The sequence below is a fragment of the Peromyscus leucopus genome, chromosome 2 (genome assembly GCF_004664715.2).
Source record: "Peromyscus leucopus breed LL Stock chromosome 2, UCI_PerLeu_2.1, whole genome shotgun sequence".
NCBI lineage: Eukaryota > Metazoa > Chordata > Mammalia > Rodentia > Cricetidae > Peromyscus > Peromyscus leucopus.
Window position 1 is genome coordinate 118,895,463 of NC_051064.1, and position 27,722 is coordinate 118,923,184.

Below are 27,722 nucleotides of genomic sequence, written 5' to 3' on the forward strand. Positions count from 1 at the left end.
CTCTGTGTAGCCCTGTCTGTCCTGGAACTCACTCTACAGGCCAGGCTGGCCTTGAACTCACAGAGATCCACCTGCCTCTGCCTCCCAAGTGCTGGGATTACAGAATTTCTATTTACTCCCTCACTTTCCCTTATTATTAACACCCAATATTAATATGGTATATTTGTCAAAACCAATGAGTCAATATTGGTAACAGTTTTAGGAATTAAAATCCATATTTTATCCAGATTTCCCTGGGGGTTCGCTTGATGTTCTTACTTTGCCAGAATCTCCAAATTATCTTCCTAAAATCATAAACTCGATATTTTAATTACAAAAATAACACATGCACATACAATCTATTCAGATACTATTCACAAGTGCACTGGGTGAACAGTATTCTTCTCTTCTTTCCACACTAGTAATAGTTCCCAGAGAAACTACTGTTAGCTTTGTTTAATATCCTTCTGAATGTTTTATATACATACATAAAGATAAACATGTATTTTTCTATGCAAGCAAGCCTTAAAATTTTTTATTACATTTCTTTTTGAAAGATTTATTTATTCTTATTTTATGAGTATGAGGTTTTGCCTGCATGTATGTGTGTGTGTTACATGTGTACCTGATGCCCACAGAGACTAGAAGAGAGCATCAGGTCCCCTGGGACTGGAGTTACAGATAGTTGGAAGCTGCCATGAGGATGCTGGGAACCAAGTCCAGGTCCTCTCAAAGAGCAGCAAGTGCTCTCACCTGCTGAGCCACTTCTCCAGTCATTGTTACGTTCTTTGTTTGATATGGGATAGAGGGCATATGTATAACACAGCATGGAGAGGTCAGATAACAACTTATGGGGAACAGGTCTCTCCTTCTACCACTTGGGGCTTAAGGGATCAAACTCAGGTCATCAGGCTTAGACACAAGCACTTTTATCCAGTAGGCTATCTCGCCAGTCCACAAGGGATCTGCCCCCTCCACCTTGCTTTACATAGAAGTACTTAAGGCCGGGTGGTGGTGGCACACACCTTTAATCTCAGCACTCAGGAAGCAGAGCCAGGCAGATCTCTGTGAGTTCAGAGGCCAGCCTGGTCTACAGAGCAAGATCCAGGACAAGCACCAAAACAACACAGAGAAACCCTGTTTCGAACAAAACAAACCAATCAACCAAACAAACAAACAAAAAAGTATTTAAGGTCCTAACTCAGTTTTTTTATACCAGTATATTATAGATATATAATTAATTTATTATTCTTCACATCATAAGAAACACTATAAAGAACATTCATCCTCATGTACTTGACCAGATGAATGCACAATACAGTCTTAAAGTTTGAATCCCATCAAAAGATATCTGCATTTAAGTTTTTGTAGCTCGATATTTCTAAATCACCCCCTAAAGAGACCCCATTTCTTTATACTCTTACCAACTATGTGAAGTCCCTGCTTCCCCACACTTTCAAGGATAGAGGCATGCTTTCAAACAAGCCACTCAGGGTTCCCAGGAATGCTTCTGTGGTAGTTTTCACGTAATTGGCCCCATAACCTCAAAGGGAGTGGCACTATTGGGAGGTGTGGCTTTGTTGGAGTGGGTGTGGCCTTGTTGGAGGAAGTGTGTCACTGTGGGGGCGGGCTTTGAGGTTTCCTATGCTCGGGATACTACCCAGAGTCTCAGTCTACTTCCTGTTGCCTGCAAGATGTAGGACTCATAGCTACTCCTCCAGCACCACGTCTGCCTGCACACCGCCATGCTCCCTGCCTTGATGATAAGGACTGAACCTCTGAAACTGTAAGCCACCACCTCAATTAAACATTTTACTTTAGGGGCTGGAGAGATGGCTCAGTAGGTAAGAGCACTGGTTACTCTTCCAGGGGACCTGAGTTTAATTCCCAGCACGCACATGGCAGCTCATGGCTGTCTGTAACTACAGTTCCAGGGGACCCAGCACCCTCACACTGACATACATGCAGGCAAAACACCAATGCACACAAAATGAAAATAAATAAATATTCATTTAAAAAAAATGTTTTACTTTATAAAAGTTGCTGTGGTCATGGAGTCCCTTCACAGCAATAAAAACCCGAAGTAAAACAGCTTCCAACTGTCTTCTTCCACCTCCAGCTCAGAGTTCTCGCTCCTTCTGTTTAGACCCACGTCCCTGTGGTTTTGCTCCGATTCTGGTTGAAGAACGTACCAAGGTTTTTTCCTATCCTCACAGCCCTGATTCCCTCCCTCACTTCTCCCACTGCTTCAGCTTTCCCGCCTACAAAATTCTCTCAGTTTCCCTGCAGCTCAGCACACAGAATGAAAATCAGACACTGGCCACTGCTTTCCAGACCTGTAGCCTCCTGGAACCACCAAGACAGCAAATGAAGAGCCTGAAAATCCTTACTGCGGGTCAGATTGTCGGAAGGGACAGGCTCGCCTGGATGGAACAGGGGAAATTCTGCACTCTTGTCTTTGTTGAACTAGACCCTGTTCGTGTTTTTCTGCTTTCCGTGACTGGATCGGGCTCATCTCTTTGAATCAATAGTTGGTGATTTCTCTGCCTTACTTCTTCACGCATGGCCCCACCTTTTGAGCTGCAGCGGAAGTCAGAAGGAGGGCGGAAGGAAAAAATCCAGAAGTGGTAAGACGGAAGACGAGGACCAAATGGTCAAGAAGGATAGCGTGAGGAAGGGGAGGGCAGCAGGGTGGGCAGGGCAAGGTGAGGCATGGGCCAGCGTCTCAGTTTCTAAGTCCTTGGCTTAGTTTCCTCGCCGCTCCCTCCATCCCATAGCTCTGGAAACAGACTCACTGGGGCAGGGTTGGGCTGAAGCGTGGGGTGTATTGAAAAAGGGAGCGACCACTTCCTGTTCTTCTAACTGCCACTTCCCCCGACCCCAACTTCTTACCCAGCAAAGCTCTCTCCACCTCCAAGAATCAGCTTAATAGAATAAACCACTTAGGGCTAAGGCTCAGGAGAGTCAAAGGCCCCACAATCTCCTTGCCTATTAAGCCTCTTAGAAGTTAGAATGCTGCTGAAGAAAGTGATACTATGGCCCAGCTACTCAGAAAGAACACAAGGACACAAAATCAGGGAGAGCGAGGCCAGTTGGAGGACTCGGGAACACCTATGGGTAACTGACGGGGACAGGGTGGGGTGGATGCTGGGGAGGAGCAAGCTGCCAGAATGAGCGCTCCCATCGAGTCTTCCCATCGAGGTTTGGGGGGATATTTCTAGAATGTGCAAATGGGATGGAATCTGGATAGGATAAAAGCGATGCATCTTTAAAATAACGGGGGAGACGCAGCCTTAAGCTGTGTGTAAGCGTAAGCGCAGGAATTAGAAAAGGAATAAAAACCACCTGGGACAGCTCAGGCCTAGCCCCACCCCCACCCTAGCCCCACCCCCTGCATGGCTTGGTGGTTGGCACTTCCTGGTCTTCCAAAGAGGCTCACAGTTGCTTGCTCTCTGAGTGGCTGGTCAGGCAAAGGACGCCAACCAAACAAATTAAAAAGACCTAAAAGGCTTACTGTCCCTCCCTAGTTAGGAGCTGAGTGTAGAATTCTAGTTATTTCCACTTGATGTCGTGTGGGAAGTTCAAAGAGAGAGTCCTTGGTGACCTCTGAAGTCATCTTGGCCCCGTCCTCATTTGACCGGCCTCAGGAAGGAGAGACAGCACTACAGACATCATCAGCTCCTTAGTACCAGCTGGGACTTTTTCCAGCTATCAAAGGACAAAAGTCAACTGCATGCCTTAAAAACAGAATTTCTAAGATGGAGGCAGGACAATTGAGAGTTCAAGGTCATCCTAGGCTAGCTAGTGTGAGGCCAGCCTGAGCTACAGGAGAGCCTGAACCAGCACTGCCGTCACCACTGCTAAAATGCCAGAGCTTGCCAGAGTTCCTGTCCCTGTCATGTGGTGGAGGGTAAGGGAGCGGGGGTGGGGGGCACAGTTCAGGGTACTTTAAACCCACCGAAGCCCTTGTAATAGTAACTGGAGCTAACATCTATTGCAGGTTTACTTTATGCCAAATACCATTCCTATGAGTTTGTATTTATTTTATAGTAACTCAATTAACACTTATAACAGCCTGAGCGACTGTTGGTCCCCTTCACCTGGAGGAGTAGAGATCCAGGAGATGCAGGCGCACCTTCCACAGTTCGGAGCCGGCTCCCATAGCAGCAGACCTATAAAGGGCTTTCTGCAGCTCAGAGGCAAACACACTGGAGTGCTAAGGGCGTCAGGAGTTAACCCACTCTAACCACCTACCCCCAACCCCATCCCAGCGCCTCTGGCAAGCTTTGCTTTTTAGATCATAACTAATAATCTTCAGGCCTGGCAGTAGTGCTGGAAATAGGTACAAATAAGGCATGGTGTCTACCGCCAAGCAACTCACAGCACAGTAAGGATGACAAGGGCCGTGAGTGGGTCAAAAGAGGCCGTGTGTGAGGAATGCCACCCTATCAAAGACCCTTACAAGCTCTTCAAGTACAAAGCGGGACGCATCAAAGCACTGCCTGCCTCAGGCCACCGTGAGCGGCTTCCACTTTTATTTGTTTATTTTTATTTACTTAGGATCCCGGGGGATTGATCCCAGGGTCTCATGCATGCTAAGCATGTACTTCAGAACTGGGTTGTACCCTCATAGCCCTCTCACTCTATTGCCTCTTAAGCCCGACCCACAGGCCTCCCTCTTCCCAGGGTTTCTTCTTCCCAGTTGACTCTAAAATCAGAGGCCCTGGGTTCAAATCTCACCTTTTTGCTACTTCTCTTATTCTGTGGCAAAGAGAATGTTACTTAAGCACTCTGTGCCGCAATTTCCCCACTTGTAAGTGGATATCAACAATGCCCAGCTCATAGGGGTTTTATGAGTGTTAGGTTATTACAGGGAAACGATGAACTTGTGCTTGAAAAGCACTCCAAATAGTGACTGACATGCAGGAAGTGCTCAGAAGGAGTGAGCCTTGTTAGGAAGAACACTATCCCCTGCCATTCTGCCCACAGTCGTTTCGCTTGCAATAAAAACACTGGATTTAAACGCATCTGCTGCGGTTAGTTTAAGGGGGTAGGAAGTCTCTGGGACTAAATAGAAGGAGAACAGTTCCCCTGGGAAGTAGGAGGAATAACCCTGGAACTTGTTAATTAAGATCTTGTTAATGAATCTGCTTGTTAATGGTCTATTAAATAATCGCACAATGAAGTTTACCTCTGGAGTCAAGTCTCTTCCAAACGCTCGCTCTTCCAACCCTCCCTGTCCAGCTCTGACTGAGTCAGGCCCTTCCCAGTCCTTCCCAATTCGACCCAGCCCTCTTGGTATGGTCACCCCGCACCGTTCATCAAGGCTTCATTTCCGTTCTGCCCATCATTCCTCAAGCCAAGAGGCCACACTTCTGAGCTAAATTTGCCCCCCACAGAAGAGGAAAAAACATAAAAGACTCCCCAAAACTATGCCAAGAAGCAAGACAAAAGGTGGATTTCTTTCCTGGGGGATCTGGCAAGATGTGATTTCAGCAGAGACATCATGCTTTTGTGTAGTTAGTGGCCTACGACGAACCTGTCTTCAGAGAAAGTCTACAGAGGGTAGGGAACTTTTGTCCCAAACTACTGGGGAAAATCACACATAAACTTCAGGGAATGGATTCCCTACAAGCCCAGCTTCAGGGCTGGACTGTGAGAGGCTCCCTCATGGTTGGACACTTGACCACTTCATTAACTATTGGGGCTTCCTATGGCCACTTAGCATTTTAGACACAGAGTTTTGAAAGGCTGTGTGTGTGTGTGTGTGTGTGTGTGTGTGTGTGTGTGTGTGTGTGTGTATGCATGCTTTTAGATGAGAGAAGGCACCATGTTACTTTTCCAGACTCAGAGACCCTGGACAGAACAAGGGTTATTCACCACCTCCTAGTTCATAGATGAGAAGACGAGGTTCAGAGAGACAAAAGGTAATTAATTCATCACGAGCCACCCAGCTTGCTGAATTCACCTTTACTTTCCAGCCACCCTTCCCATATGCAAATTCCCAAGGGGTGCCCAGCCCTGTGCTGGCCCCTGTGTGGAACAGCTGCAGTGTAGGATGGCAGTCTCAGCGGGGACCCGGCAGTGTCTCTGCAGTCATTTGTTACCCAGTCTCTAGGGAGCCAGTCATGAGTTATCCCAGCTACATGAGGGGACATACTGGATGGAAGGATATCAGGACACAGATGTGGGTTCATGACAGAGGGATAGTCGAGCAAATAATTATATTATAATGTGATGTTTAAAGGGGGAGGGCTGTTAGCTGGGTCGTGGCGGCGCACGCCTTTAATCCCAGCACTCGGGAGGCAGAGCCAGGCGGATCTCTGTGAGTTCGAGACCAGCCTGGTCTACAGAGTGAGTTCCAGGACAGCCTCCAAAGCTACACAGAGAAATCCTGTCTGGAAAAACCTAAACAAACAAACAAATAAATAAATAAAAGGGAGGCTTTTTGAGAAGAAACAACCCTCCCCCCAAATCTAGAGCCAAACTCAAGGGTATTCCTTGCCCACAGGTATCTGAAGTTCCTGAGCCTCAGGCTGAACCCTGTTCCATTTAACCTCTACCCTCTGGCAGCTTTACCCCAGGGGTTCCAGCAAAAAAGCAAAAAGCCAGACAGTGGTGACTCAGCCCCCTAACCTTCAAGTCTTACTTCTTTCTGTACAAACAAACATTTGAAAGCTGCAGGGCTGGAGAAGAGGGAAGGAGGCTGGACAGACACCCACCAAAAGCAAGACGGCAGCCGGGAGCGCAGGAACCCTCCGCAGCCCCTTCTGGCAATGCGGCAGTCACCAGCAGACAGCTGTTGGCTGGAGCCCAAGGAGCATCAAGGCATGCTGGACTCCTGCACATCTGGCTAAGCACCTCATGCCCCTCTGCTGGGCCGCCTCATAATGACAATATTGCACCCAGAAGGGGAGGTCTGAGCACACACAGTCAGCTGATCAGCAATAAGAGAGGCAAAGGGGGAGATGACTGGAAGAGGGACCAAGGCAGAATTGGGCATGGCAGGACCAGAGGCAGCTGGACAGATGGTCCCCATGACAGGAGCCTGGAAGAAGGTACTGTTGGTCCCCAGGGCCCTCCATCTTCATCCTTAATCTCCGAAATTCCTGGGTAGATTACAGCCTATCCGTTCTGTCTGGTCCTGGCTCACCTCCCTTTAAGACCAAACTCCTTTGCAAAATCTTCCCTTCCATCTTTCACAGAAATGATCTGGGGAGGCTCCTTCTGAACTCAGAAGAGCCAGTCCAGTGTGGGCCCTGAGAATCTGCATTATAGGGGACAGTCTCGACCAGCCCTGACCCTCTCTTCCATCTTTCTCCCACCACCACAGCTGAAGGAGCAGTCTCGACAGCACATTTGTGAACCCCCGTCATGGGGCTGACTCCCTGTCCTGACATCCACAAGCTCGCGACGCCCGTTCAAGGGCCACTTTTTCCCACATGCACATGCTCGCTGTTCACCTTGTCCACGGGGCCCTCAAGAAGCGGAAGTGTGATGGAGTTCTCTGGCTCCCATGCAGATAGCACGGGGCAAAAAAAACCGCTCTGCACACAGAAGCGCAGGAAATGCTGTGGATGGAGAGAGACGGTGGAGATAAGGGGCAGGGAAAACCACAGCTGGGCTGGTGGGGGTCCCGAGGCAGGGAGCTGCCTCTAGTGTGCCTGTATGCGCCCGGCTGCAGCAACAGTCCGCTCGGCTTGCTTTTTCACTTCTTCAGTGCTCTCAGCGGCGCTAAGCTTCCCTGTGTGACAGTCTAAGCAATGCTCCTCCCATGGGAAGCTTTGCCAGGAGAGGGTGCCAGGAATCCAGGTGCTTAGTGAAGGTCAACGGAGCGAGCGCTCTGAGTCATGAGACCTAGCACATCTCTGTGAGGTACCAAGTATAGACCACACCACGAACTTCAGTAAAAAGACAAGGACCCTCACCTACCTGGCTAAACATCAGCAGGGTAAGGCCTTCCTTCCCAGCAAACAACTGTTGAGTCTTTATTCTTGGTTCTGGCTTCTCCTGGGTCTTCTGATATTAAGATACATGTCACTAAGTACTATTTTATAGTGATATCCTTAAAAAAAGCTTTTTTTTTTTTTTTAGACAGGGTCTTTCTATGTAGCCTTGGCTGGTCTAGGGCTCACTATATGGTACCAGACTGGTCTCAAACTCATAAAGGTCTACCTGCCTCTGCCTCCTGAGTGCTGGAATTTAAGGTGTGTGTCACTATGCCTGGCTTATAAAGCTACTTTAAAAGCAGAGTCCTCTCTGATGTTGGGACTCAGAATCATCTAAGCACCAAATGGTTACTGTCAAGAAAGCCTGAATAAGGTACTGTCGCTATCAGAGGTCACATCTCAGATCTTAGCATGGAGAAATGGTACCCACAACTTATCACAGGCAATCCATGCCAGCTCTGGGGTTCTTTCTTCCATTCTCAGATGCAATATTCCATCTAAAAACTGTTGCACCAAGCTGCTTTGATTAAATAATAGCTTGATTTTAAGATATCAGCTTAAAAGTGGCCTGCTTCAGAGAGACCCCGAATCGCAGACAAGATCAGACACTCCCGATTCTAATCCCATGGTGGTTTAGACTTCTCCAGTAATAACACTTTTCACAGCTCCCCTTCAGATGCTAACTAAACTTTAAGCTCCAGGAAAGCACAAGCTATGATTCTTCTGCTCACCATTCCCTCCCCAGCACAGAGTCTGGTTCTGGGAAGAACGGAGATACCTGGGAAATCTGACTGAATGATGAAATAGATCAATGGATGTATTCCACTTTCTGTGGGGATGTTTTTACCACCACCACCGCCGCCACCACCACCACCACCACCACCACCACCACCACCACCACCAAACAGCCAAGAGGAAGAAGCCCCGTCCCCCCAGGCAGTACCAATATCTCACAGTAACAGTGCTTCCTAGGACCACCCCAATGCAGAGCTCACGACCAAGTGTGACGCTCCAAAAGTCAACAGAATGTCACCCAAAGCCCAAGAGTGCTTGCCAGCCTTCAGCCACAATGCCGGCTGTCACAGACCTGAAGATCTCCTTCAAGTGACTCAGCTTCTCCTGGTCTGAGCACTCTCTTCCACAGGGATGACAGTAAAAAAAAGCCGTCCACACCACAGTGGGAGGGAGAAATGAAGCCTGTGGTCAGGAAAGGGTTAACCCCACACACACATGTCTAGGTTCCCACCCCCACCCCACCCTGTAAATCAACCTTGACTGCTGCTGGGGTGAATGAAGCCCCACCAGGTTGGCCTGTCAGGAAGGAAGCTCACACATCCAGACTTCTGTTGTTCTAAGGATTTTTTTTTTTTTTTTTTTAATTTTACTGCTCAGGAAGGAAGCCAAAGCCTAGGCCCTAACTGCAGTCCTGCTGATTCCTTCCCCCAGCATGTACCACCGACTTCACTTCTGAAGTCACCTAGACTCCCCTTCTCCTTTCCAACTATTTCTTCCCATCGAACGTTCTGGCATTTGGACTTCAGTCTGAGAATATCCCCCCCTTCTCCAAAACTGAAAATGAGCAGGGATATGGTGGTGTGCTGTAACTCCAGCATAGAGGAAGGAGGCTGAGGCAGGAGGGTCATTACAAGTTGCAGGGTAGCCTAAGCTACATAGTAAGTTCCAGACTAGTCTCTGCAGCACAGTGAGTTTCAGACTAGCCTGGGCTACAGAGTGAACCGAAAACCAAATACTTAAAATCAAGCATGTTCAGTATTTCCTTTCTCACCAGCCAGCCACACGCCTCTATGTCTATGTCTGGAGAGGACCTGGTGACAGGGAGGCAGCAGAATTTGGTGGTCCTTGCTCTGTGGGGTTCTGTGGCCCCCAACAGGGAGCTGGACCTCTTCTTTCAAGGGAGCCACAAAGAGGGTTGTGGAGACAGCTGACCACGGCCTCTGATGGCTGGTACTGATACACACCCATGTGACCATGAGACCTTCCAAATATGAACTACTCTCTGGAACGGCAGCCATGGAACACAAGGCTCTTTGGTAGAGAGTTGGTCTTGTCCTTTCCTCACAGACATGCAGAGTCATTCTCTGGCAGGTATCCCCTAGCCCCACGGGGCTTGCTTTTGACAAAGAGAAAAGCATTGACTTTATTTGTGGCTCTGAGTAATGGCCGGCCAGCCCTCTTTTACTCCCCAGAGAATGAGTCCAGGCACTACATGCATAGGAGGCCCGGTTCCCACTCCTGCCTAGCGCTGCCCTCCCCCCCCTGCTAATCCCTCCCTGGCAGCCCCCCTACCGCAGAGCCGGGGCTGTATTTCTCTCCTGACCTGCAAGGCCCCTCCAAGCCCCATCCTAAGCCTCCCCCAAGCACAAACGATCCATCATGCTGTAGGACTGTGACACACACAGATGGGGGAAGGTCCACAGATTTGTCTCACACAGACAAGAGGGGGAGATCGTCTGCGTAACTTACAAATCTAAGGACATACTGAGATTCTGGAACTTTGCATTCTAATACTACTTAGACACCACAGTGGCAAATCTCATTAGGCATGTTCCAAACCTCCTTCCCTCACAGATTCTAATTTGCTATTTGTTTCCAATACTGTCTGATCATACAAAAACCTAGAATAAGAAGACACCACGAGGTTGAAGTCCTTTGGCCTGAGCCACCGCTGCCTACATCTCTCACCCAGTCAAGTCCCTTCCGGACCTGTACACCCAGTTCCTCGAACTCTTGTACTAGCTTGCTTGTGAATAAACCCTGGGTTAATCTTGGCGGCTGGACGGTAATAAAGGGAGGTGAAGCAGCTGGCCGTCACAGACAAGGGTTCACCAACCTCTCCCCCTCCCCCTTTTGTGCACAGCCATCCGGCTTGAGTGGGTGAGAGAGGGTCTTCTGTACATGCCGCTGTTAATGACCCTGTGTTTGGCTCTATCGGGGTTTCTAGCAAGGAAGAAGAATGTACCACATTGTCCTGGGAATGATAACCATCATTACATATTGAACACTTAATGCTTATCTATGTATTTATGATCGCTTGGTCCTTCACAACAACTCTGTTAGGTTGTCTAATTCCCAATTTGCAGGTGGGAATACTAAGGCCTGGACAGGTTAAGTAATTTGCCTAGCAAGTAAGCTAACGAGTTGTAACTCAGCTCTGGAGGCTGCATTCATTTACCACTATATTCTATTGCCTCTTCACCTCTCATGTGAAACACGTTCAAGTTGAAGCTCAAAGGGCCCCACACAGCTTTTATCCCTCTAACAGGTATTTATTATGCTAGGTCGCTCTGACTTGATTTAAATCAAACTCCAAAAAAGCAAGGTCGAATGAGAGTAATATAGGATTAGCCGGCACCTAAATGGGAATCATATACCTGAAAATAAAGCGAAGGCCTCTCCAGGGCTGCTCCTGCCCCTCCCTCCAGAGCTCTGTCCCTGCTGCTCTGAGACAGATGCAAAGCTGTAAGTCTCAGCCACAAAATGGAGACAACTCTCATGAGGTGAGTCACAGGAGGCTCACTGAGCTGGTTGTCTTCTGACAAGGTGTTACAAGGTCCCATCATTTCCCCCTGGCTCCAGACTGACTTTGAAATATCTGAATTGCCAGGAGGTCCTGTGTGTCTACAGAGCTCCCATACTGTGAGGCTGACTTCCAGCTTCCACCAGGATCTAGACAGGAACTTGGCTCTAAACAGACACCTACAGCAGGTTAAAAGCAGTTTACGGGCTTCACCACAGGAGTTTACTGAGCAAACACGTGTGGGGAAGGAAAGAGACTCCAGTTTTGAGTTCCTAGAAGGTCAGGAGAAAAAAAGTAAATTTCAATTATTTTTAAGTTATGGGAGTGTTTTACCATCCCAAGTCATCAGTAAAATAAGTCTGTATTTAAGGAAAAGATTTCAAAAAATCTCCCCACCTCTGTGGTCATCAAAGTCAAGGCCTAAGTAAGGCCTCCCCCTGCCTTGGCTTGAGCCTCCATGCTTTTGGAATTAGCTTAGTCCTACAGCACATGAGTAGCATGCTCATGGGAATTTCCAAGTCTAGATCATAACTACCACCATCCATATATTAGACCCTCATCTAAAGCTTACTTAGCCTTTTGATGTGCTCGGCACCAAAGCAAGAAACGCGCGCGCACGCACACACACACACACACACACACACATACACACACACCTTTTTTGTTTTGTTTTGTTTCGAGACAGGGTTTCTCCGTGTAGCTTTGGAACCTGTCCTGGAACTCACTCTGTAGCTCAGGCTGGCCTCGAACTCATAGAGATCCGCCTGGCTCTGCCTCCCGAGTGCTGGGATTAAAGGCGTGCGCCACCACTGCCCAGCTGTGCCACCACCGCCTGGCCATACACACCTTTCTTAACATCAAAATTAAAATGTAACTAAGATTAAAAAAAAAAAAAAAGAAAGAAAGCTTAATCCTTTGAGTAGGGCTGGAATGGGATAAATTCCTGCTGTTTACCTAGCATCTACCAGGCTTAACCATTCCAGGCCTTAGCCTGGAAAAGACCTAATAAATTTCTATTTATTTTATTTATTTATTTATTTTTGAGACAAAGTCTGTCTATGTAGACCAGGCTGGCCTTGAACTCACAGAGATCTGCCTGCCTCTGTCTCTCTAGGGCAGGGATTAAAGACATGTGCCACCTTGCCTGGCATAAAGTTTTTTTTTTTTTCTCCCAGAAAATTCTTCTCTTTCCTCCAAAAAAAGAGATATTTAGCAATCCCCCACCTGGAGCACACACTTTGAAGATAAAAACACATTCTGTTCAGTCACAAATGCACAATTGAAGTGACACTTTTAAAATTTGTAAGGCCTGTTGGCGGCTGAATAGCAATACGTTATCCTGAAGTTTGCAGCTGATCTTTGAGAGGGATAAAAGAAATATTGCTAACACGTGGGAATATTCAACTCCAAAAATTATGGTTATTTTGGTGTTAAAATCGTGTGGGTTTTATGATAACATGTATCATCACCCCAAATTTCAAGTATTTATAAAGAATAATTTCTATGTGCGGTCTGATATTCATTAACCAGATGCATGTGGTTTATGGGTTAAAACCAAGGGGGAAAAACATTAAGAATTTCAGCTCGATTAAATGCATTGTCACTTTAAATCCGGAGTATTTACAAAGGTTACACTTTATCTTGTGCTAATACTTATTAACCGGATGGAGGTAGTTAATAAGGGTTAAAATTTTAAAAAAACAATATGAAGATATAATTTTATTTTCAGTTCTCTCCTTCCTGCCTAAAGAGGACAGAGGGTGGGAAGGAGAGCCACTTTGGATTCAGTGTGAGGTTTTGTTTTGATTGTGTGGTTTGGTTTTGTTTTCAAACAGTAAAAAAAAAAAGGGGGGGTGCTACCAAATAATCAACCTGGGGCCCGCTGACCGGAAGGCAGTTCCGGACAACTTCCCGTGGGAAGAGTTCCAGAAATTGCCCTGACTTTAACGAGTCCCGCTGTGCTGGCTGCGAGCCTCCCAGCGTCAGAGGCGACCGCGGCTGCCTCGCCCGAATACCAGCAATCCTGCCGATTCACCAAGCCCGGGCTTGGGAAACACTCCCTGGCATATTTCACAGATTTGAAAAAGCCGGACGAAGGGGCAAAAAAATCTTTTTGAAACAGAAAGGAAAAGCCTCAAAGCCTTGCTGCCCAAGGGAAAGCTGGGGCCACATGCGTGTGTGTGCACAAGTCCGTCTCGGGTCCCCCCTGCCCTCGGCCCCCCTCCTGGCTCAGCGCGCCGCCTAAGCCCTGGTCTCTGCTGCCCCGCCCGCCCCATGGCCACCCGGCACGCGCGCGCGCAGTCCCAATCTCTCCGGGGCACCGGCCTGCACCTCCCGCCCGGTCGCTGTCGTTTCCCAAGTCTGTTCAGAGGAACTGATTTCTTAGAGCGACGTGGGCGCGTGGGGCCGTGGAGGGCGGGGCGGTGGAGGGGTTGCTGCGCGGACCTTCCCGGCACCCTGGGGACCGCGCACCGACGTCTTCCTGATGAGCGACGGCGAAGTCACCCGCGCCCCTGAAAGCGTTTGCGGACCCGCCTGGGCGGCGGGCGCTGCCCACTGGGTGGCCCGGCCTGCGGGCGCGTCCCCGCGCGTCCCCGCGCCCTCCCCCACGGTCAATTACCAGCCACCCCGGTGCGGGCGGCAAGGCGCTGGCTGGCGGCCGCGAGGAAGCGGCAGCCCGGATCGCTTCTGCATGACAATTGACGTGAGGGAGGGCGCTCGGCGAGGAGGGAGGACGGCCCCGGGGTCCGCGTCTCACCATGGTGATGAGGCATTCCCGCCGTGAGAGGCGACCGCGGGCGAGGGCCGGGGAGAGCGGCCGCCAGAGCCAGCCCAGGCGCTGGGCGAGCGGCTCGCAGAGCAGAGCCAAGCCAGGCCAGATGGCTCTGCAGCCATCGGGGACCGCTCCCGTCCAGCCCGGCCCCACTTTAGCTGTGCAAACATTTCTTTATCCCAACAAGACAATTAAACCCAGCAGCATGAAAGGGAGCATCCGTGACTGTGTTGGGAGTGAACGAACGGCAACAACCACACACATCACAGGAGTTCTTGCCCCGCGGGAGAAATGGGTGGGAGGAAAACCCAAGGCAGCTGAGCGCATGGTGGGGCTAGATCTGGGCAGTCAGGACCTGAGCAGTCAAGACACAGGCAACCCTCTGACCCCTCTTTCTGGTCAGTGACTGACCCTTCACACTGGTCATCTGCTCCAGCTGCAGTTAGAGGTGGAGCCTGGGAATTAATCTTCCCTGCCCACTCCAGTCCCAGAACCCTTGGAGAGTATCTCGCCCCTCTGATGTCAGCTAGCTTTCCAAGCTGCCTTTGGCCTAGGTGGGCTAGGCTGATTCTTAGGACATAAGGTTTTCAATGACACGTGCCTCAATATAGACACATTTCGAGTGCAAACTACTATCTCCAATCGCGGCCTTTGGGACCTGGGGCTGACTTTTCAAATGTATCAGAGATGAGCATCAAACAAAACAGACAGGACTTTCTGGGAGATCTCAGGTTTCCTACCTATGGGTGAAAGTACCTGGCCACAGGGAAGGTCCTAAGGGAGAGGACCAGGCAAAACCACTGATGAGCAGTGTCCAGTGCCCTTTCCTGGGGTGAACCAAAAGGCAGGGCCAGTCACAGCTCTACGTGTGCAGTTCTGAGTTCTCTCAGGCCTAGGGTAAGCATGCATGCTGACCAACTCCAATTTGGGATTAGGTAAGGTAAGGTCAAAGACTGTCCAGGAGGTAGGAATCCGGGCCAAGGGGTGGCCTGAAGAAAGCCATCAGGAGACGCGTATGATAGGGCCTAGGGCACACCATGAGAGATGCAGGGATTCTAGTGCCAGGCAGCAGCCTGCAGGACTTACCTTTCCTTGGGCTGCAAAGTTTCCTTAATGAGGAATGTTTATTTTAAAGGCCCTGGGAAACACATCTATAGATACTTCATATGTAAGACACAACATGGGCTATACGTAATTGGCCCATAAATTTTCACGTCATTTCCCTGGACAGGGTGCCTTGGGGACTGGTTCAGGGAATGACAATAAACGGGAGTTACCTCAGTCCCCTTCCTGGGGAATTATGAATCCTCCACGAACAGCTTCTCACAAAAACACTTCTCCCATTTTCCAGGGCAAGTGAGTCAGTCCTGCAGAGCAAAGGTCTCCTTGTTCCACAGGGCCCAACACCTACCTTGGCATCACCTGGGAAGCCAGGTGGGTAGACAGACAGGCAAGCAAACGGGAATCATCCACTAGAAGAGAGGACACTACCCAAATAGCCAAACTCGTATCTTTCTTTTTTTTCCCCCCCCCTGAACACATGTAATCACAAAAGAAACCCTGCCTATCAGCATTCCAGTTAAGGGCTGAACACGTGTGCATTACAGCATGTCCGCAGGCGTCTTTTTGAAAGGCGTGTGGGCATGTCTGCATATGGATGCAGAGCATGAGGGAGGGGGTGGCCGCCACAGTAAAAACCGTCAGTGTTTCCATTATAAAACCCATTTCCAATGGCCTAAAATGCAGTCAGAAAACTTCTACACTCAGCCAGGAACATGCACACCCATGCTCACCCCCACCCCACCTACCAGCAAAACTATAAATATTATGAGGCTAAACTCTCGTTTAGGACTTTTACTATTATGCTTAATTGAAACTTTTTAAAAAACATTCTATGAAAAAAAATATTTGTCTGACAAGAACTAAAAAAAAAAAAGCAGTCAATCCTCTCAGAAATTAATTCTAAATTTTAATAATTGACAAGCCTAAAATATACATGGCTCAATCTGGCAATGTGGGCCCACGCATGGCCTCCTGTGCCCATGCTCTCCTGAGCTCTCCGCTCTCCTCTGGCCTCCCCACCCCCACCACTGCTCCATCTGCCCCTGAGCTCTCTCTCCCTTTGGAAGCAGTCTTGGATACTGTCACTGGATTATCTGAGAAATATTACTTATTTCAAAACGGTTCTGTAGGGAGGACCCGAAAGGCATCTAGTGGGGATAACAGGCCTTCTAACGGCCCTTAAATATGTATTTACATAAAACAGACCATAAATATTCTGACACACGTCGGTGTGTGACAGGAGCCAAGAAAGCTGCTACCCACTTTGTCGTGATGCTGCTCTTCCTTGAAGAAAATGTCTCTCCTTCCTTCCAAAGCTCAGAATCAAAAGCTTAGGTGTGGTCCAGTCCAGCCTCTGCAAGGGCAGCTATCCCACTGAAGGCGAGGAAGGGCGAGGGAGTCCAGGGCCACCACTGGGGGACAGTCTCCTCTTCACTGGGCGCCTTTGTTTCCGGTTAAAGGTTAGTCACAAATGCAGCCCTACTAATCTGGGTGTGTACAGTACCCTGTACTCCCAGACCTTCCTACAAGCTTGCCGCCTGTGTATGAGAAAAAGAACACCAAGTACTCTATAAAGGAAGGATATTTTAAACAAAAGCAAAGAGGATTCCGATTCACATGACAATTTGAAATAAAGAAGTTTCCCCATCCTTCTGATCAGAATCCCATTAATTTCAAGGTCAGAATTCCATTTCACTTTGGGAGACAGACTCATTTAATTTTTCTCCACCCAGGCGTATTCCTGTGTGAGGGATCCATCTCCGCGGGGGATGGCACCACCATACAATGCAAACCAGGCAAACAGAAGAGTTATGGCTTTGACACTCGGAGCGGGGTGGATAGCCACATCGATGCGCTCTGACTTGGCTAACAAGCTTCCTCCTGCTCTGGGAGCCTGACACTGGTTTGGGCTAAAATGATAACAAAATAGAGACAAGCTGGGCGTGTGGGGTGAGAAGAAAGGAGCCTTAATCTCCAGATGTGTACCGCATATTGGTTTTGAGAGGATTTCATTTTCAACTTGTGCTTGGAGGGAAAAGTGGGGAAGAACTGGTCAAACCCTAACTCAGCCCAGCTTTAACGGGGGCCAGTTTCCAGGAGCCTTCACCACTCAAGGAATGAAAATTGAAACAAAATAGAAAACCAGGCCAACACAAGGCCAACACCTGTCCAGCAGGTCCACCAGGAAGCAGGATCATAGCACACAGTCGTCAACAGAAAGTGAAAAGGTGACAGCCAGAGCGCCAGGGCTTCGTGGCGGCCCCGACACACAGCCGCAGCCTTCTCCCTGAAGTGGGGAGGTCTCTGGCTTACAGACACTGACATAAAAAGACACACTCTCAACATATTTCAAAACCAAAGAGCGATGGATTTACAAGGCAGGTTGATTTTATGGTGACTTTTATTGAAAAGGTACGCTGGGTGTAGGCAGATGCCTTTTAGCACAGGAAAGTTAACACAGTGCCTAATTCAAGCAGACAGCCTGAGGAAGCACGGCCAACAGGGGAGAAAGCGGCAATGTCTCTATTACTCTCCTCGGCGTCATAAAGAGAAGAGAAAGAAAGAAACGGTGTTCCTGTTGGTGGTTATAGAGAGGACAGGAGCAAAAAAAAGGAAAGGAAAAAAGGAACAGAAAGGGGAGGCAAACCCCAGCTGTAGTTCTCTTAAGAAAATAAAATGCAGCAAATCTTAGAACAAAAGGTTGGCTGGAAAAACACCCTGAGTTCATAAATTCTCGCCAGGCTTGAAGAAAACTGCTCTGTCTACCCACAGCCCCAGAGCTCCAAAACACAATTATTTTTTGATTATATCGGAGCAGAAGATTGCAGGGTTCTGCCCTTTTAGTCCACAAGTTCCCAAGAAAGGTTAAGTCCCAACAATGAGTGAACGTAGCCAGAACCTACCAAGGCATGGGAGAACATGAGAAAAGCCGTTTCATAAGCAGAAATTAATAACAGTTGTGAACATCAAGCATGGGACAATCACACAGGTCAGCTACGTCTGGTCCTAAAAGCTAGCTCCAGGGTAAGCATCCCGCAAACCTGTCAACTCCCACGAGAAGCCAGCTTTGCAGCCTTGTGATCCCAAGGAAAACACAGCTGTTTGAAATGCTTTATGGTGGCTGACGACACTTTTGTCCTTCTGTGACAAATAACCTGATGCAGACAAGAGCTGAGAGTTGGGGAAATATAATCACGTGGGGTCTGCTGGCTACGATACGGTGGAGAAAACGAAAAGAATAACATTGTCATCAGAGAACCACACGAAGACAGCGAACAGGCAGGGTAAGACAAGTTTCCTGGGGCCCCCAATTCCCTAGGAACCTATGTGTCTGTGACACCCTCTTCTCTCCAGTCTCCAGAGAAGCCAGCCAGGCCTGGTACTGAGACCAGCCTGCCTCTAGCTACCATCAGAAAACCTGAAAGAATTGAATCATTGGTCATTGAGGAGAGATAAGTAAGCATTAGCCATCACAACTATCACAAGGGACGCAGTTGGCCTTGCCCGGCACTAGGAGCATGCGCAATGCTGCCCACCTGTTGAACACTTCCGCAAGGCAGGGCTTATTGGGGGTGGAGAGGGGGCTCCAACCAAAGTACTTACATCTGTCATTCCGATCCTCTGGGCTCGAGGATGTTTCCCGGTCAGAGATGAGGCCAGACACGGCAAAGATCTTCTTCCCAGTGTCGTCAACCTTGAGTGAACCAGGGGAGCTGGATGGCAGCTGTGTCCCAAAGTCATACTCCTTGCCATCTGCATCTGAGAAGCGCAGGTGGGGAGACTCTGTGTCATGGCAGTTCTTGAGTCTCTTGGCTGGCGTGAAGGCTGACTGATAGCTCTCCCGGTCCTCCGTGGAAGCGAAAGGACGGAATGCCCCCACACCACTGTGATTGAGCATACTGATTGGGGTGCAATCTAGATTTGGGGGAGCAAACTGAGGGTGTAGGTGTAGTAAAGAAGGGGGGAAATCACGATTGGCAAAAGTACCGGGCACCCCACCTTGCCGATGGTACATAGAGGCAAAGGTGTAGGAGCCATTAGTGAAGGGAATATGAACGTCCTTGTCTACTGAGACGGGTACACCAAAGGGTCGTGGCTGCTGGCAAGGGATGGAGGCATCCCGGCTGGCCTCGGCAGTGGACGCCAAGACCATCAGTGCTGGGGATGCCAGAGGGTTGGGAAGATAGGATGAGTTCTCCATCTTGAAGGCTGCCCGGTGTAAGTCCATCGGAGTCTCTTTGGATGGTCGGTCGGTGTCACACAAGAAGCAGTCTTCCCTGGGAGGGAGGCCGACCTGCACCTTGGATCAGGGCGAGGATTATTACTGGAGAATCATGCCCTTCGAAGACCTGCAGAAACAGCAAAGAGGGGAAAAAAAAGAGGGGGGAGGAAAGTCAGAGGGAGGTAGGAAAGGGAACCCCCAAGTGATTGAAACACCATCCTTCTGGCTTACAGATGCTCGGGCAAGAGACACCACAGGCTTTAGGAGCCAGTGGGCAGCAGCAGCAGACCGTTTTCATTCAGGAAAATCAATAGACAACTTACTGTGATGTACGCGTAGCTGACTTTGGTCCCTACACGTTCCGGGTGAAATGCGCCTGAGCCCAGCAAAGAAAAAAAAATCATAAAACCTCCAAATACAATATTCCCTGAGCAAATGAGCTTTGGAAGGCCAAGTCACCCAGTAGATTAGGTGGTGGTGGGGGTGTCTCTATCTTAAAGGGCTTCCACCTGCAAGCCCTACTCACGGCAGGCTTGAGTTCAGAGACCAGGCTCCACCTATATGGTGTCCCATATTAATATCTTTCTTCATCCTTATACTGACAGATCCCTATGTCACGCACATCTAGACCACGGATATCTGTACCCATTAGTTGGTACAGATTGTACGTGTGGCTAAATCACGCACTGGGCCAATCCATACACATACATCTTCATGCATCACCCGAGACTGTCTCTAGAAATCAGTGCCATGTGGACAAATAGCTGATATATTATTTTTGGTGCACAACCCCCTCTAATCACAGAGTCTTCCTATTTTGTTCTTCTAAGAAGAAACAACATCATCAACAAAATGCCTGGCACCTCTGACGATTTTTTAAAACCATAACTGGTGCCTTTGGCACATGCTCTTTTTCCAGGGCAGAAAAAACTGGATTAGTAATTTTGGTTACTAAGGCAGTCAGTCACGCTTAAGGAAATTTGTAAACTGCCTTGGATTTACCATTAACATTTAGAACAAAATGTTAACAAAATTTCTGACTTATTTTGTTCAGTTTATTGGCCCAGGCAGAGTTGATGTCCAATAAAGGCCCCCCAGAACAAACTGGATTTCAGAGAGACCTCTTCCAGCTTCCCTTATAAAAATTAGGTTGTACATTTTCATAGCCACCGATTGGGTTTCTAATACAGTAAGTGGGGGTTGAGGGAGAAGAACTGGATATCAAAAGGCAGGGCAATATCAGATGAATAGCAGGGCTCGCTAGCCTCAAATCTATATTCTCAGTGGAAACTGAATAGAACTTAAAAGTATAATCCAAACTACCATCTGTTACAAATTATAAATTGAGAGTCATGTCAAAAATAAAACTGATTCCCTCCCTTTAAAAAGCCCACCTCTGTAGTGGAACATCTTTGGTATTCCCTCAAGCAGAAAACCTCAGTTAAACTGCCGCTGAATCCCCCTTACTTAATGCAGTGAAAGGAGAGTATTTCCTTCTCCCATCCTGTAGCAGACATGTCAATGACTGTTATTAATTGGGAAGATGAGTGGACACCATCAGACTGCTTCCTCATTTGGCATCTCTCCTTATAGACATCATTGCTAAATTACCAGATTATGTATCTCACATTAACGGATTTTCTCTCTTCCAAATTTTAAATAACTTTCCTGTCAAGTTATGGCAGGGTAGGGAATGGTCTGCCAAGGACAGCCAGTTAGCCTGACAAGTCTGGGAATTCGGTTCTTGGCTGTTTTCAAGTCAGATTAATGGTCCCACAACATGGATGATCTGAAAGTGGGTCTAAGGCTGTTCCAAGGGGTCCACGTCGCTCTTCACAACAAAAATGAATAACTGTGTGTCTATGAAGCCACATACAGTAGTCGAGGCTGGCTGGAGGAAAGGACAGACCTAACGCCCCAGGGGTGAGGGCAGGAATGCTTCTTCCCCAAAATAACTCCATCCCCCCCAGGATTCATTTTCCATTTTTTACTTCCTAGATCACCTCATTATGTTAAATGAGTTTCATAAATTAGTGATCTGGCGACAGCACCGGACACTCCAATAGAATGTGGTGAATCACTCAAACCTGGGTATTCATTTGAAAACTTCATTATACTGAAAATAAATCAACACTATTTTTCCAGGCCACATCTCTTCTCCTCCACTGTGTGGGCGTTGGTCTCTGCAAGGGAGGAGGGGCATTTTTTTCTTTTCCCTTTCTTCTTTCTTTCTTTCCCCCTCCTCACATGAACAGTATAGATGAGGCTTCAGCAGACCACAGTCATTATGAAAATCTATAGTTAATACACTCCCAATGTCAAAATGTCATGGATTTAAACACAGAACCCAAAATAAGAAAACTAACTGACCCTCTTAATTAAAAAAATATGGATTGTAAGATAATCAGCTTGATGGTGCATTTGGGTGGCCATGAAGACCTGGGCAGAGAGAAAGTAAGTAACGGGTACTTTTCTGCCTCTATGCTGATTTTTTTTAATTTAGCACTTCGTGCAAATCCAGATTAAAATAACTCCAGCTATTGATCCGAGCAGTGGAATTGACATTAATTTTAGTTCACTTCTCACTTTGCAAAGGGATCAATAGGAAGTAATAACAGCTGACATCCCCTCTGAAAGGAGGAGAAAGAAGGGCTGAAGACAGAAATCGAAAAGCAACCAAATAAATCATCAGCTACTTTTCCACGGCATCAGACAAACTCCAAACAGATTGCAAAAAGTCTTTGTTGAATTAACTAAACAAGGAGGAGGGATCAATCCACGAAGCTAAATAAATTGTCCGGCAGGCAGTGAGGTTGGACAGAGGGACCAACAAATATCGAGTTTTTAAAATTTCAAATCCTTGACGTGATGGGTTTGGTTCAGATTTGTATGTATGGGAGTTTGTTTGTTCCGTACACCCGACCTTGCTTTAAAGTGGATACAAAACGTCGGCTAACTGAATAATTAGTGGGATTACTAATTGCGTGGTTAAACATGCCAGAACCAAGACAAATGAAGAAGCTGGCTTTTAGAATGTGCAATTATCTGAGACGGGGCTGGTGCGTAGCGGTCCGCGCTCTCGGATGCAAACTAGCCACTTTTCGTGTGGAAAAACCGAAAGCCAGACAGAAAGTCTCAGCCAGTGAGCTAGCTGTCTCCCACCCCTGCCTAGCTAGGGTCGGGGCCTCTTCACCCGCTCCGGGGATGGTAGTGCAAGGAAGCCGTGTCGCTGCTGCTGCTGCTGCTGCTGGCTGTTGAGAGCCAAACCCACTTGGAAATGACTGCCACAAAGCAAGCAAGCTCTTTCCCAGAGCCGAACTCAGGGCGCCCACCAAACTAGGACTCTGCTGGCAATTAAAATGCACACGCAACGCTCCTCTGCTTATTACAACAGGTGACATTTTTGTGGTCTCTGAACCGTTTCCAAAAGCCATGACTTAAAATAATAGAACAAATTAAACGATATTTTTCCTTTGCATAAATAAACTTTTAAAAAATTAACGGGCAACTTAAAAAGCAAAGAACAATGGGAAATGAGGCCAGAATAGCGGGGGGTTGTGAAGAATGGAGGAAAGAATTTTTTTTTTTAAGTTCACAGACTTCGCTTGAAGAGAATTCCCCCGCACACTGAATGCCCAGCGGGTATGTGGAAACACCGCCCTAACAGAAATTTTACCACCATGTGCGAGGGCTCAGGGAGCATAAGGCTAATGCGACTCCCAGGCTAGGGCCGACGCCTGCGATTCAGACCCGGCCCAGTAGCCCGTGGCACATTTGGATCTAGAACCAGGTCCTGCTTGGCCATCGGATGCGAATCCGCGACAGCCTGACCCATCTGAGAGCACGCGGAAAAGGGGATGCTGAGCGTGCGGGTGCAGATTTCAGCCACGAAGAGTCTCAACTCAGGGGTGAAAAATAACTCTTTTAGGGAAAACGAGGGAACAAGAGGAGAAGGAGAAACCTCTATAAACTTGGGGTCAACGCTGAGCCAAACCCACCACTCGGTGGCCTGACCCCTCTCGCTTGTCTTTGTACAAAGACCCCAACAACCTCCGCTCGAAACAGTTTAACTTTGGGGAACCAAGGCGCCAGTCCCGGAAGAAACACAAACCCAGGGACCCAGGTCTGAAGGCGCACACTGCCTGGGGGCAGGCGCTGGAAGCAGCCTGTTTTGGACCAAAGTCCAAGGACCCGGAGCCCCTAAACCGCCCCGCCTCGCGGGTCACCCGGACACGGTGACCGCGCGCCCCTTTAGCCGGCAGCCCCGGACTCCTCCACTCCGCTCCGAATGAGGGCGAGTGCGGAGCCGCAAGGCCCTCGCGGTTCCCGGACTGCGGGCGTGGGGTGTAGCAGGTAGGGGCTCGGCGGTTCCCCCAGCCACCGCCCGGCCGCAAAACCCCGGCACGGCTGGAGAACAGGTGTGTCCCGGCTCGCTCCGCGCCCCGGCCCCGGTAGAGCGCCGCCACCAAGTCCTCGGCCTTGCCCCTCCTCGCCCGCCCGGAGCGCAGCGAGAGAACTCACACCACTTCGCCCGGGCTCTGCCGACCGGGAGGGATCCGAACGGGAAACGCCCGCCTCGCTTTTTCTCGACGCTCTTTCTGTCTTTACCCCTTCGCTCATTTTCCCTTTGCGGGAAAAGCCGGGGGTGGAGTGGTGGGGGGCGCCGGGCCCCAGCCTGCTTGGTTCCTCTCTGTCTTACTCGCTGCTTCCTCCCTGGTCGTCCCCTTCTCGTTTTATCCCGCCCCCCCGCCACCGAACCCCCAATTGCCTCTTCAAGCCGAGGCCACAGCGGAGGCGGGAGGTAGGTCGTGGCTGCAGGACATCGTGAGCAGGGAACGCGGGTGCTTTCCCTTTCGGCTGTTTCTGGAGCAGCGATAGGGCACAGGCGCGAGACCTGGGACGACTCAGGCCACCCAGACAGGGCCGCGCCCCATCCGGGTGGCCCTGGCCCTAAGCACTCCAGCCACCCGATGTGCGTCCGGCTCCCGGCCCAGACCCCGGGCCTTGACTGGAGCGGTGACCCGGACCAGCGCGTTCTTAATGGGAAAGGAGAATGTGTCCTCTGCTTTCCAACACCCCGAGCCCCCGTCACCTCGGGGCTCCACAACGCCCTCGCCGGCCACGGGCACCCGGGCCTCGAGCTCTTGCAGGGGATACTGTAGCGCAGGACGAACCTCGCATCCCTAGATGGCCTCACCACCGTGGGCGGCCTCGCCCGGGGGGCCATACGGAAGCTCTCCGCCCAAGTTTGTTGTGCCCTGGAAGAAAAGCCTTTCTCTTACAAAGCACAAAGGCGAAACGCCCAGGCCGAGCCCTGAAAAGGCCCGGGTTGGGGGTGGGGGGTGGCCGGAGGCTCCGGAGCGCGGTGGCTGGGCCGGGCTCCGGGCGGAGAAGGTCGCTCGGGCCGGGGGTGACGAGCGCGGCGGCGGTGGCCGCGCGACTGCAGCAACCGGCGTGCTCGCTGAAAAGTTTTGCTCTCAAGTCGGGAGAAGAGAAATTGTTACTCAGTTTAAGGCAGGTCGAAGATTTAAAAAAAAAAAAAAAAACTACAAAAAGAGCAAGGCGCCCGGTTTTACAAATCGTCCTTCCGCCTCGCTCCTTAGAATCGCTGGAAGAGGGGATCCCGACCCCCCCCCCCCCAATCCCAGGAGACCAGCACGGATCGCGCTGCTCCAAGGCCTGGCCAGTCCAGCACAGCGGAGCAGGGAGTTTACCGGTTATATGTAGCACGGTTCACCTCAGTGGCAGCACCTGCCTTCTTCCTGAGGGCGGAGGATTCCCCCATCCCACCCCCACGCTCTCCTTCCACATCCTTCAGCCCTCCCCTGCCAGGAAAAAGTAAACCCGAGCCTCCGGGGACCCCAAGGCTCCGGAGTCTCCCGGATACCCCACCAGGTCGGCAGTGTGTTGTGCGGCTGTGATCGGTTCTCAACAGATCGCCCCTTTTCCTATCCCGCCCGCCGCCTCAGATTCCCCACTGGGTACCACCTAGCCCCGGCCCCGCTGGAAATCACAGCAGGGTGCACCGGGGAGCCAGGCAAGAGGGCTTACTCGCGGTCGACCCAAACAAAGTGGAAATGGGGCTTATAAAAAGATGGAGAAGTCCTGCTCCCTTCCCCTGGCTATCCCCCTCGCCCTCCCTACTTGTCCAATTCCAGCGTCTGGTCCCTCCCCCTTGCACCCCCCAAATAAAACACATTAAGGAAAACTCAAGACGGAAAGTTTGAGTGAGGCAGCGCACAGAGCGCGCCGGGCACCGACAGCCAAGGGGCTCGGTCGCCAGGATGTAAGACACGGCGGTGCAGGTCCCAGTCCCTGCCCCTGTCGCAGGGGAGCCGCCCGAATCCCTGGGAGACCAACCCGGAAAGTTAGCCAGGTTCCTCAGCAACCCGGCCGCCCTCGCGCCCACCCCTCTCGTGTACGCACACGCATCCACACCCCTTTCTAGGTTCCATACTTGCCGTGGAAATTCCTGGGGAGAACGGTCGCACTTTTCAGGACACCGTGGTAAGAAGACGGAGAGTGTGGTGCATGAAAAGTCCCGGGTGCGCAGGGCCGGCGGAGGCAGCGGCGGCGGTGGCGGCGGCAGCGGCAGCGGCAGCAGCAGCAGCAGGCGGCTGGCCCCGGGTTTGTGCTCGCGAGCTGCCTGGGATTGCATGTACAGATCAAGAGACTCGGTTGGTGTGAGAGAAGAGCAGTGCTGCCTCTCAGCGCTGGCTCTAATCAGTGAATGAGCCTCCACTCTCCCGGGGACTCGGAGGCGCACACACGCGCGCGCGCGCACACACACACACACACACTCACACACACATGCACGCACACATTCTCTCACACTCACACACATACAGGCACTCTGAGCACTGAATACATTAGGGTACTAAGGGACTCTGGGAAATGGAGTCCAGACCCCGGGCACTCCGGGAGAACAGACCTATCTGCCCTCACTAGAGGGCTGGATGGTGTTAGGTGGCCCGCCCCAGTGGAAACTACAGAGGTCTTTTGCCTTTGTTTACATCTCTCCTCCTTACCCTCCGGAGATTTCTGAATGAGTGGTTGGTGCGCGATTCTTTCTTGAACCAAAGTGACCAAAAGGAAATGGGTAAATCTTTTAAGACTGACGTCAGTGCTGCTCACTGACCACCAAACCTTGGCTCCATTATAAAACTCGACCCTTTTCCTGTAAGATCTACCTGCTGTTTAGTGCTTTGAACGCTACTTTGGGTCTTCGCCTGTAAAAATAAAATTATAAGTAAATATGAATAAAATCGACTTTTAGAGAAAGAGGAAAAGGGCCTAGTTTAACATCCAGATTTGTGAATAAAAAATTTTCACCACTGTCACTGATGTTTATACTATAGCTTTCTCTTCAAATTGTTTAATTCATCAAGTACGAAAGATATATTGGGGAAATGGACAAAGAATTAATGAACCTTCTTGGAGACTAAATGCCTTTACATAATCTCATTTAACCCTTTATTTCTGGAGCTAATATTACTAGTTTATAAAAAGAAGGAATTGAGGCTGAGAGGGTTTTACAATTACAGCAGGTAGGTAGTCCTAGCTCAGAGAGCAAAGCCCAACCCAAAGCTAATCCTGGTTTTAGAAGTAATTCCTTTGCTTTGTGGCTTGATTTCTGAAAAGTCAGACTTCTCATCTGGAAAAAAATTCTCTTCCCCTAGGATACATGAGGATAACCCATCCTTCCAAGAACCTCACAGGATTGCAAATAGTCTAAAACAGAATGAAACTAATGTTCTGTTCTGATATGACTGTATCATCCTTTTTTCTCATGTTTAGCATGTGTCTAAATGGTCCATTCATGTTTTGTGTAGAGCTGGGCTCCATGGTTGATGCCTGTGATCCCAGCACCAAAGCAGCAGATGCAGGAGGACTGTTGCAAGTTCCAGGCCAGCCTGGTCTACACTGGGAGTTGCAGGCCAGCCAGGTCTAGAAATGAGACCCTGTCTCAAGCAAACAACAATAATAACTAAGTTTCTATGTCGTGATTGCATTTAAAATATTTAATTAGTGCTGGGCGGTGGTGGCTCATGCCTTTAATCCCAGCACTTGGGAGGCAGAGGCAGGAAGATCTTTGTGAGTTCAAGGCCAGCCTGGGCTACAGAGTGAGTCCAGGAAAGGCTCCAAAGCTACACAGAGAAACCTTGTCTCAAAAAAAGAAAAACAAAAGAAAGAAAGAAA

At 49.5% G+C, this 27,722-nt stretch overlaps 1 protein-coding gene across 2 annotated transcripts in view; it reads right to left on the reverse strand.

The window, feature by feature from the left end:
• The window catches only part of Rnf220 (ring finger protein 220), a 226,988-nt gene extending 207,343 nt beyond the window's left edge, over positions 1-19,645 (reverse strand). For both annotated transcript variants that reach the window (XM_028893202.2, XM_028893201.2), the window contains exon 1: positions 18,905-19,645. In XM_028893202.2, coding sequence (XP_028749035.1) covers positions 18,905-19,529 — 625 coding nt within the window. In that variant the 5' untranslated portion in view covers positions 19,530-19,645. The remainder of the gene's footprint in view (positions 1-18,904) is intronic.
• Between the last annotated feature and the right edge of the window lie 8,077 nt (positions 19,646-27,722).